The following is a 12,246-nucleotide window of genomic DNA, read 5'->3' as shown; positions in this document are numbered from 1 at the left end:
TGTCTTGATGTCTTTTATGTTTTATATAAAGTGCTATGGATTGCTTTGTTATCAGAAATGTGCTATATAAATAAACTTGACAAAAGCTTCACATACATGATCATGCTGTGTGCAGTTTACTGATGTCACATCCAAGGATTTCTGGGTATTTGAACTTAGATATTTCAAACAATACAACATGTCTTTTGAACATCAAAAATTCACTATTATGATCATCATAAATGACACGCACCCTAATTGTGTTTTACAAAATCTCCGCACAGCACAGCTCGATGATGTGGGTGAATATTGAGCACAATTGCATCACAGAATGAGAGTGGTAATATAGATAATATGCATCCTACCTGTTGAGGGCTTGAAAGGCTCCGACACGTTGTTTGAAGGCCTCCTGGGGCGCAGTTCTTCGTAAAATATAAAAAGATGAAAGACAGTGAGGGGAAAAGAAGCAAGAGTTTTCTGTTGGTTATATCTACTGTGGATTTGATTGTAAAAGTCAAATATACAGTAGTGTTGCCAGTTGAACAGAAAGATTGATAGAGAGGAAGAAAATGAACTCACTGTCCTCTAGAGGAGTGGATCAATAGAGTGATGAGAGTTGAGGTACCGGGGCACACACAGTTTAAAGCCAGCATGGCATACTTAAACTCCTCTTCACACACCACGTGATCTGCAGACACAGGGACATTCATTCCTCTGCAGAGCACAAACATTGTTCTTTATAAAAGCTGATGTGTCACATCATCAACCCAGGAGTTAACTTCATCGAAGGGTCAGAGTCACGGCCGTAGATCGATGAAGACCCTCAAAGGGTCAATCAACCAAAATCCCACACAAAAAATAATATTGAAAACAAATAAAAAATATAGAGGTAAACTGCGGTGCTCCAAATAGGACTTTTATCAATCCTTCATGCAAACATGTTCAATAAACGACATTATAAAATAGTGGAAAACTTTCATATTTAGGAAGCTGTAAGCAGTGACTAACTGGCAATAATTAAGTTAATTTAGTTATGTTGATTTTGTTAAATAATTAATGTCTCATCAAGCTCACAGCACTGAAAAACAACATCTGAAAAAACATGATCAAGCAACATACTTTTCTGCAATAATTACACAAGTTACTCAAGATATTAAACTAAAAAGTTCCATTGGGACTCATTGCAAATGAAAGACACAGCTGTTGTTTACTGCGAACACACAAAATGTTTCATGTATTTCACTCACAAGACAGTGTTTCTGTAGCTCGATTCTTAACACCAAAACACAAGCACGCACCCAATTAAATGTCACTACCTCATGTTGGAAAATGTCTAAATGTTACTTGATGTTTGTCTAACACATATGTATCAAACAGGCAGTCATGTCAAACATTCACTGTTTAGATGCATTCCCTGTTTACAAAAATGGGATCAATTTTATGTCAAAGCTCAGGTTTTGGAGGAGATAGTGGGATGGTCTGCTTGTTCTAGTTCTGTGCTATTGGAGGTGGACGGATCAGACCATCAGGATAATGGGAGGCACCTGAGCCTCCCATTATCCTATAGATAGTATATAAAAATGGAGGTAGTCTCCAGTTCTAAAAAGTGAAGCCAATCCAGAAATGCCTTAAAGTACAATACCACTGAAGGCCACTAGGGGCTGGCTCCAAAAGACCTGAGGCTCCAATAGACTCGCATTCAAAAAGGTTCAACTTCTCTCATGAAATATAAAGTCAGTACATTTTTTTCTACAAGTCATTACGGTGTCATTAGCTCAGTTCCGTCCTTCTTATCAGTATTCTGGTGGTGCTTCTGGAAAGTAATTCCATGATTAATAAGATATAAGGCCTAAAAAAAAGAAAGGTATGTTTGGGGAGCGTGTCTGGTTTAATTGACATGTCTGGGGTGCAGTCAGCTTTCCGGTACAAGTGGGCATAGTACAGTGTACTTGGGTTCTCATGCTGTGTTCCAAATGGCGTACTTAAGCAGTAACACTTATTATCCAGAAGGGTGCGATAAAGCCGTAGTTTCGTATTTTTTTTTTATGGCTGAGGAAGCTGCAGCTGTTGCAGAACAGGGAACAAAAGTGTTTATTCTTCATTAAATACCATCATACTGCTGTTGGACAGGAGCCATCAATGTGTTTGTTATGTGCGTTAAACAGAGTACACAAAAACACGTTAATTTTGATGCATTCAAATGCTACGGTTATTTCCGGTAAGTGCAGAACAGCAGTGTGACACTTGAGAACTACACAAATCAGCGTACTAAGATGTGAGAGTACTGTATGTGCGGGTACAAAGGGAAATACACCATTCGGAACACAGATTAAGTGAGATCAAGTCAGATTCACCCTTCATCCCTCCCCAGCTTGTCCAAATATGGTCACGTCTAAACCAAGATGACGATGGCCAAAAGGCCAGACTGGAGGATTCAAAACAGCAGTTCACAATAAAACGTGTGACGTCACCATGGGTTGCCACTTGTTTTCCACACTATAAATCCCCCGTTCTTCCTCAGTCCAAGCTCTTCTCTCCTGCATATCTGTGTTTGCTTTCTGCCACTCAACACATCTGAACAACACACTGTTCACACATCCACACACACTTTCATCACTAATTATACTGATTGCCAAACCTCGGGGTTTTTCCCCTTTGCTTTTGTGTAATTTTAATGTTTTTGCTAAAATAAACGATTCATTTGTTGGTCTTCATCCTGCATCTCTCTCTTTGTCCTGGCTGCTGAGCCGGGTTGTGACACGCAGGAAGACCCATAGCAACAGGCCCGTAATTCAGGGCGAGCTTTATTGAACCACCTTTCACTCACATCATCGAACACTAACATAGCCGTGCACATGAGCCAGCCAAACCAAACTGAACAAACACAGATGCCGTTTACCTGTTGCAGCACAGCCTCCTCTTTGAAAGGAAAAAGCAATAGACGATAAATGTTTGTGGAGACCAATTAGTACATCGTGCCCCGGCAGCATCCATTTCTACCCGCTGTGTAATTCTTGATTGCATTATCTTCAGTGATGACCACACAGGGATATTAGGGCGGCCTTATTTAGCAATAGTGCTGAACTTGGTCCAAAAAAGCACAATTTGTGCTGTGTATTAGGAAATAATTGGTGGCAAACGTCAGAGCTAAGGTGCAAATGTACTGAATCAGCGAGGTGTGCGTGTGTACCTGAGGCTGAGCAAATGAGAGGCGCGACAATTAAAAACCGACGATTGTGAATCTTCTGTTCAAGTGCCAATGTTCTTTAGGCCCAGAGCAGCACATCATAATGCAGCTCACACACAAACACACAGTAGCCTCTTGCTATTCAGCCCGTGAATTAATTTCAAAGGGGAAGCTTTTATAGAGCAATGGCCATCTGAAGCTCGACAAAAACATTGATGTTGTTTCTATGGATGAACAGCTTTCTTTACTGTTACGCACACTTTCCTCTCTCTCTGTCTGTAACACACATCCCTAACTCCCAAAGAACAGACATGGCTACACATCAGATTGATTCTTTTTTTGTTATTCCACTATTCAATTTCCAATGTCCTTCTTGTACCTCTCTTCACCACTGTGATCCCTTTCACTTCCCATCTTCTCTGCTTACCCTACACCACAGCCCTCGTTCCTGTCCTCCATCCCTCCGGGGTCTGAACCCAGAACAGCAGAGAAACCAATTACTGCCCTCGACACTCTGAACACACACACACACACACACACACACACACACACACACTCTCTCTCTCTCTCTCTCTCTCTCTCTCTCTCTCTCTCTCTCTTTCTCTTCTTCTTACTTTTTTTCACAGACAGGCATTGAAGCTGTGTGTCCATATATGTATGTATGTGTGTGTGTGTGTGTATATGTGGTTATTTGCACCCCCTGCAAAAGTACAATTACGACCTGATCACAGGCCCACCGGTTGAGCTAATTAAAGCAGTAGGTCGTTATTATTTCGTACAAGGCAGCTGGGAGCGAGCAGCTAAAATAAGCCGAGCTCAGGAGGGCGACTGGTTATTGTTGTTCAAAACATAAAAACTGGAAAAATAATCAAGGGAATCTCTGCATCGCATTGTGCTTGGTTCCTCAAACACGTCGGGGTCTCCTGCCCAGCTGCATCCTCATACTGACATATCTTATCTAATGAACCCCGAAGTGCTATTAAGCTATTTTTGCAGATCAAATTAAATCTTGTATCTCTTGCTCATTAATGCCTCCCACACCATCACTTAGCAAGTATATTCCGAGCGGTGTCAAAACACGGCATCTGTACTTACAGTAATACCCATGTGGCTGCACGCTGGTGCTCCCTGAATCTTGTGTGACTTCAGGATTAGTGAGGCATTAAACTCAATTTGTTAGGAGCTTTGCTTTATTCGCAGTGTTTAAGGGTGGTAACTTAAAATACCACTACAGTCCTAGCAGGCGTTATGTATTCAGCACGTCAGTGAATGCACAACTATTTAAAAAAAAAAAACCAATATCCACATCACAGATTAATATTTCAAAATGAACGAAGAGGACATTTCAACATGTCAAACATTGATGTGGTGTAACACATCAAAGTCATTCACATACATGACACAGCTGTCAGACATCCAGAGCAGGAGGAGAACTACCCCACAGCTCATCACATACTGTAGAAAGGGTGATAATGGATGGAGGCTACATGAATTTATCTTATGGCCCTGACAATTCCTGCCTTTTTAAAAACAAAGCCCGCAGTCTGACTGTGAATCCGAGTGGTGTTTAAACAGCACTGCACGAAGATTGAAGATTGCCTGCGGGGAGAGCTCATCTGCCGGGTTAGCACGACAGCAGAACTCATCAAAAGAATGGGATTTTCTTTGCCAAGGTAGCAAAGTAAAACGTTAATCATTGATAGAGACAGCTGGGATGAGGGCGGCGAGCTAGAATTGAGTTTGATGTTCTTCAGGGCTCTCTGCAGAGATATGTGTGAGAGAGAAAGAGAGAGAGAGAGAGAGAGAGAGAGAGAGAGAGAGAGAGAGGGTGAGAGAGAGTTTGTCCTCTTCTTTCACTCACAGTTGATTGACTGGCATCTTCTGCTGAGCAGGAGAAGAAGAGGAAGCTCTCCAAAAGGCAATGTAAAAACTCACAGAAACCCTCAGAAGGCTTACAGCCAAGCTGAACCAATCTGCCCAGCACTTCTTCAGAGCTGAGAGGACAGAGAGCTGCGATGCTGCACAAGCCCGCTGATTGGAAAGACATGTTTCAAGCTCACAAATCCGGCAGACAAACCCAGGTAGAAAATAGGACACGACAGCGGATTACGCACACTCGACTTGCAGTGTAGACATGACAGCTATGTTTTCTAATGTGAATATAATGTAACCTTACAGGAGCAAAATTTAAATGATTACATAAACATCCATCTTTTACATTGCTACGTATCATGGACGGGGACAACAATTTCAGCCACAAAAATTGCCTGTCAAATAATACTAAACATTTTTTTTTTTTAATTTTAGGAGGTGTATTCCTATTTTTTTTCCTGCACCCACCCAGATATGATTAAATAACAGTAGTTTTATCCACACACACACACACACACACACACACACACACACACACACACACACACACACACACACACACACACACACACACACACACACACACACACACAGAGCTTTAGCTGACTGCCAGTGTATTTGATTTCACTCTCACTGCCCACCTGCAAATTTGACGTGGAACTTGTTCTCTGGCTTGAGGATTTGGACGTACAGGGGGCAGTTTGGAGCGAAGTCTTTCACCGCCCAGGCTCGGAGGATGGTCTGATGATCCTGAGAAAATTGGAGACAGAGTGGAGTGAGATAGATGGAGCGATAGCGAGAGGGAGCGAAAGCGAGGCAGAGGGAGAAAGAGAGGTAGACACCTATCATTAGCTGCATCCGATTGTAGCTCCTCTATAATAATCCCCTAAACCACTAATTGCAAAAAGCAACTGAATGGTCCTTGAAACGCTTCAGAGTAATACACCTCTGACATTTCATGACTGGCTGTGGCTAGAGAGCGCAAATGGAAAATTCAGTCTGAGGAAAAACAAGACTAGGAGTTTACAGCCATGCTTGCACTGACACAGCAGTGTTTTGAGCTAAAAGGTGAGCATGCTGTCATTTGCTAATTACCAACAAAAGCAAAGTACAGATGAGGCTGATGGGAATGTCAGATTGAGCCAATCAAACCAAATCATCATCCATACATCCTAACAAAAACATGACCGCATGTATGTGACATTTTTTGGCAGTCCAGTTAACAATTGTTGAAGTATTTCACAGACATTTAAGTCTCAGAACTAAAGTAATGAACTGCATGATACTGGGATTGTCATCAACAGCACAGTGTCAGGAGTATGGCAGCCATAGCAAAAAAACTAAAACAAAACAAAACACATCTGCAATACAGGTGAATTGTTGGAGTGAAGGCTACTTGTCAGTTCCATATTTTATCACATAAACTTGGCTTTGTGTTTCCTGCTTGGAAAATGACATGGTATTACTGCTGAAGTTTAATTAGTTCTCATTAGTTTTGATTTCCTTGAGTTCATGTCATCTCTGGTGTGTTGACATGACAAGTCAAAGAAACAATGCTGTCAGACATTAACATTCAGTGTTAGGTAAACACATTATTATTGCTGACTGTCATGGTATGTACTGCTGTACAGTTCACTTTTTAATTTTATGCCTGAACATACTTTCTCAGGAATGTGTTTTTCTGACTCTTCATTTTAATTGTTTTGACTCGGCAAATATTTGTTTTTGTCAAAACTTGAAAATAAAGCAAGAAGTGCACAGATTCTGCCAGTGCAGTGAGCGACTCCAAATCCACAAAAGCTGCTTTGCGGTGATTATGTTTTATGAAGTACGGTCATGAAAAGAAAAATGTAATAAGAAAACAAATTGCTGAGACTCAGCATGGATGTTTTGCAGTAAAAGGAGTCCTGGCGATACAGGGAGGCAGTGAGGAACGTACAGCAGCAATGCGGTCCACTTCAAACCGGTTACTGAGGATAAAGCAGGCCTCAGCATCGTCCATCCTGCAGGCAGTTAGTGCAGCATGTAGCCATGGGAGCGAGAGAGAAAGAGAGAAACAGAGAGAGAGAGAATTGGGGAAGCCATGAGACACAGTGAGGAGGGTGTTGTCATGTTATTGAGGGAGAGGATAAAAGAGGAAAAAAGTAGGACAATAGAACAACAAATGTACCAATGTGTCTTTCAAGCCCACGCCATATAAAGATGAGATAGTGGGAGGCGAGGAGACGGGGAGATTAAACAAACAAGCTTTTGCTCCTTTTCTTTCTCTGTGAAGCTAGCCTAAGGTGCTGCTATGTCTGTTTTATCACAAGTCAGAGGACAAACAATAAGCAATATGACTCAAACCGTAATTACAGCTGTTACTTCAAGGCTGTAGGTACAGCAGGAATTAATTATGCGCTGCGGCATGTGAGGCCTTCTGTTTCAAAATGGCTCTTCTGGGCTTTTGTTTCTCAGGGCTCCATTGTTGCAGAATTATTTTGTGGTAATATAATTTGTAACGGATTTATAGATGACTGTAGTGACTCACTTGGCCCTCATCAGGTCTTGGTCTTTGAGGGCAGACCCTTGTAGGTAGATGACTCTCTGGGCCCAAAGAGGGACATGAAGGACCCTCCTTACCTGGACATCCATCTCCGCAGGGCAAAGGATCACCACATAGTAGTCCTACACACACACACACACACACACACACACACACACACACACACACACACACACACACAATTCGTATTACAACAGAAGATGGTTTAATCACAGGCAAGAAAGCTCCTGAACCAGGTGTGTTAAGACAGAGTGGCTTTACGTTGCATTTAGTTTGCACTACAATAGTTGTAGAAATGTTGTCATGCTTGCAGGAGCAAAGCAGTGTCATAAAAATGTATTTATTTATTAATACAGAGACAGACTTGAAATCCCAGAGAATAGAATCCAACCTCAGCCACACTGGAAACCTATAGGTTCCTGGGTGGTGAGGACCAATTAAAATGACCCCCCCCCAACAAACAAGTAAATATTCATGGATCAAGCAAACAAACACAACTGCTCCAACATGAATAAGACAGCAGTTTGATCCTTGCTATTGCCAAATTAATCCTCTTCTCTAACCCCCTGAAGGGGGTTGCAAACAACAACCACACACGGCATCCCCAACACCCTCTTGTCCTACTTAGAAACCATTTGGAGAGACCTGGAGCCGCGGGTGAGCGAAGAACTCATTGAGGAAGTCCATGAGGAGGTCGATCTTGAGACAGCTGACGCACAGTACCACGTGTTTCTCCGTCTGTGCCCTGTAGCGGCTGTAATTCCCCCCAGACTTCTGCCGCTCCATCCACAGAAAGGCCAGCTGCTCAAACTGCATTGAGGATGACATCCGTCACATTCAACAGATGGAAACTGGATTAAGTTAGCTGCAATACAGGGAGGAACCAGGTGGTATATGAAAAGAAGACAATGCCTTGTGCTGTATAGTGTTTCCATTTGATTAGGGAGAGTGTTTGGGGGAGAATTAAGATAAGTGGGGATTTGGTTCAGGATGGTGGCTGAATGGAAGATGATCGCGGAGATTAACAGTGGAACGGAGGTAATAGAAATAACAATAGGCTGCACATTTTTTGTAATATGCTTGGGAGGGTCGGCGGGATAGATAATTTAACAGATGAAGGGATGCAAGAGTAATAGAGTTTATGATAGATTTTCACTGTAAAATACACAGATATTTGACACCGGTCACATCATTTAAAGGGAAAAATCTTCATCATGTATTTTCTTCCTGACTTTCAAGTCAAATATGAGTTGTTGTTTTTTTTTTTACCAAATACTTAGATAGTAATATTGTAACCGTATTGTAGGGATGACTGTTGGTGCTTTTATTTGCACAATGACATTGTGGTGCCGATGAATAGAACAGTCAGGTTGGTTCTGAAAATAACATCACTTTACTGTAATGCAGCCTTTACAGGCAGGAAAATGCCAGATCATAATAATACAAGATCCAAAACCTAAGCTCATATCCAGGCTCATATCACTGTATCAATAGTATTGATATATTTTCCAGTCCCAGTCATAACACAGAATTTTTTTCTCTTTTCCAATGTATTTCCCCCGAGAATCTTCTTGAACTCTCTGCTCTTGAGCAGCAACAGTTGAAATGAACGGCTAATAATCTTAAACCTTGTTCACGTCAATCAGACTTCAACCGACACATTTCATTTTCCTCTGGGAACTAATAATTTTTTCACAGATAAAATTAATATCAGCACTGTGAGTGAGATAATGTGAATTCAGTCATCATGTCTGCAGCCACTTCATGATGACATAAGTGTGGTACATTTGTGAAATTAACAATCAAACCTCTATTTTAAAGTGTCAAGATTTGTTTCAAGTGAAGTCACCAAATTAATGAAACTGAATTGTAAAAATCCCTCTCTAGAGCCAGCGTAGAAAAATGGCAGTACAGCATGAATTCTGGGATGAAAACCTACTCACTGACTAGATATGAAGGGCTCAGTCTAAGGTTACAAAAACACATATTCTTAGCATCAGGTGATTATGCACTAAATAAAACATAATTGTGATTATTATATTACATTTCTGCCAATAGAAGCTCCTAAATCTTACACACTGAAGCTTAAAGGCTTAAATTGCAAATTGCACAAAAGGATTTGTCAGGAGGTCAATCTCCTCCTGTCGTGTGTTATGGACAGGTACAGGGAAAAAAAAATGGAGGCAGCAATAAGAAAAACACAGTAGCTGAATCCTGATGTGTTCTGTGGCTCCCCTGTGCAGCCTGGAGACTGGTCGTGGCAGGACACACACACACACACACACACACACACACACACACACACACACACACACACACACACACACACACACACACACACACACACACACACACACACACACACACGCACGCACACGCACAAGGTGGGGGTTGGGGTCAGGGCTAAGGGGGGCCAGTTTCTAAATGTCAAGGGGTATTTATGGATGAAAGACAGGGAGAGCGAGCGCAGAGGATGACATGGTAACCATGTTGGTGATGAACGGAACGCCTTTTTTTTTAGTCTACTTGTAAAAGTTGAGCAAAAGTGTCTTTACGCTTATTTTTTTTGGTTTTGTGAATACATTTAAAACCACGCAGCCACAACTGATGGAAAAAAAAAACTATACAGTGAGAGCTTGTACAATAACTGGTTGATCGTGCAGGTGTGTAGGATGCAGTCCAACACCTATATTATGTGTCCGTGTTTGTGACGCCACCAAAAAAGACTTGTGACTTGTTTATTTTGTAGTATGTGTGTGTGTTTGTGTGTGTGATTTCCAGCCCAGCGAGGCTAACTGCAAGTACAGCACATACACAGAGGAATTTCATCCTATTAACACCTTTACATCTTTTGGGAGATAAATGGGTACAGCAGCTACCTCAGAGATAAATGGATTACACAAATATGAAAAACAACCATTAGGATACAGTAGAATTGATGCATTTGTCAAGGTGTTTTCATCAGTCACTGTACAAACAGTGTGTGTGTGTGTGTGTGTGTGTGTGTGTGTGTGTATGTGTGTGTAAGCGTGAGGGGGTGTGTGTGAGGTTGCGTGTACGTGTGCATGTGTAAATGGTTCCTCTGTCATGAGGTTCCCTCTGTGGAGCAGCTCGATGACAGGAGAGGGATTTAGGGATTTGAGTGAGTTCAGGAGACACTCTTGCTGCTTTCTGAATAAAAATAGTGTTGTAAATCTTTGTAGGATGTGATAGGATGTGTCACATTATTGTGTGATGGGGGAAATGCAAGAATTATTAGTGTTAAGGGAGACAACTTTACTGTGTTCATAAGCGTTCATCAGCAAAGTAAACAAATCTGTTATTTTTTAAGTAGGATCTAAAGAACCGTCTGATATCTTTAAAGGGATACTGGTGCTTATTTTATCTGAGATTTCTGCCTCCATAAAAACTGGAGAACAACTTGGTAGAGCCCTGTCGGCTGCTTGAAAAGTGCAATTGAAAATAAAATATGAGACGGGTGAAATTGGTTTTTGCCTGCAGGGCTTCTCAACTTATCAAATCTGTGTAGGTTTTCAGACTACTTTTTAAAACTCACATCTAAAGGTGTCTGATTTTAAAGTGATACCTTATTGCACTGCATTAAATTCAGGCTTTCCTACTAATTGTGTCCCTTTCTTTTACGTCTCTAAAATTGTATTAAAGGTTGTCACCCGTGTTTCTCACCTGGATGGGAAGCACAATGAGCGCCACAAAGATCATGATGACCACCAGGAGCTGCGAGGGCCAGATCTGAGGGGTGACATCTCCGAAGCCCACTGTGGAGAAGGTGACCACGCAGAAGTAGAGCGAGTCGAACAGGGTCAGGTTGTTGCCCGCTCGTTCGAGGTGTTGAATACCGCAAATACTGATCGATGTCAGCAGGACGGGAAAGAAAACAAGAGAAGGTGGCAAAAGTGAGGCTCATTGAGACTTCGCATGCCGAGTGAAGTATAGGTGCCCATGGGGAACATTATCCACGGAGAACTGTTTTTCACGGCTGTGCGGATACGTGTGACTTTGTATGTGCGGAAGATGGGGGTGGATGCTCGCTTGGACACCTGTGTTGGACATTGTATATTTTTGCCTATAGATGACTTAGATGTAGATATAGTGCAAGCTCCACATATTATCACACTCTTTAAGGGATAGATAAGTAAACAGGCAAATGTCAATGCCAAAATGGTCAGAGAGCTTAATTCAAGCTGTGTGTAGGATCTACTGGATTAATTTAGGCTTTCACACTAGATATGCAGCAAGCTGACACATCCTCCACTGCAATGAAGCAATTGCCAGTTGTCATTTCAGAGCACTATCTCACTCTCACAGTTACCAATTACTTCGCTGCTTTCAGCCTTTCTCCCTCTTAGCTCCAGGAGCTGCATTTTTTCATTCTCCAACCAAATTTTTTTTTCTCTCTGTGTATCACACTCTTACATGTCCATCTCATCCTCATTCTCTTCCCCTCTCTGTTCATCGCTGTGACACGTTCCACTTGCTATTCAACCTCCATTTAATTGTCACTGTTGACTACACTTGTTCCTCCCTTATCTGTTTAGTGGGTTACTCACCATGTAAACATGAGACAGACCAGTGTGCTGATGAGTATCACCACCTGGTTAAACATGGCTGAGTGTGTACGCTGGATCGCTCGGTGGAGATCATT

The 12,246-nt window shown here is 41.8% G+C and overlaps 1 protein-coding gene across 1 annotated transcript in view; it reads right to left on the bottom strand.

The window, feature by feature from the left end:
* The window catches only part of kcnt2b (potassium sodium-activated channel subfamily T member 2b), a 38,830-nt gene that overhangs the window by 9,610 nt on the left and 16,974 nt on the right, over positions 1-12,246 (bottom strand). The window contains 8 exon segments of the mRNA XM_069148923.1: positions 345-401; positions 559-667; positions 5,680-5,788; positions 6,978-7,041; positions 7,569-7,705; positions 8,229-8,393; positions 11,268-11,448; positions 12,152-12,246. Coding sequence (XP_069005024.1) covers positions 345-401; positions 559-667; positions 5,680-5,788; positions 6,978-7,041; positions 7,569-7,705; positions 8,229-8,393; positions 11,268-11,448; positions 12,152-12,246 — 917 coding nt within the window.

This window comes from Embiotoca jacksoni, unplaced genomic scaffold, assembly GCF_022577435.1.
Source record: "Embiotoca jacksoni isolate LCO1_2020_lvr unplaced genomic scaffold, fEmbJac1.0.p SCAF_15, whole genome shotgun sequence".
Lineage (NCBI taxonomy): Eukaryota > Metazoa > Chordata > Actinopteri > Embiotocidae > Embiotoca > Embiotoca jacksoni.
The sequence above is the reverse complement of the archived record's forward strand: the minus strand, read 5'-3'. Positions and strand labels throughout refer to the sequence as shown.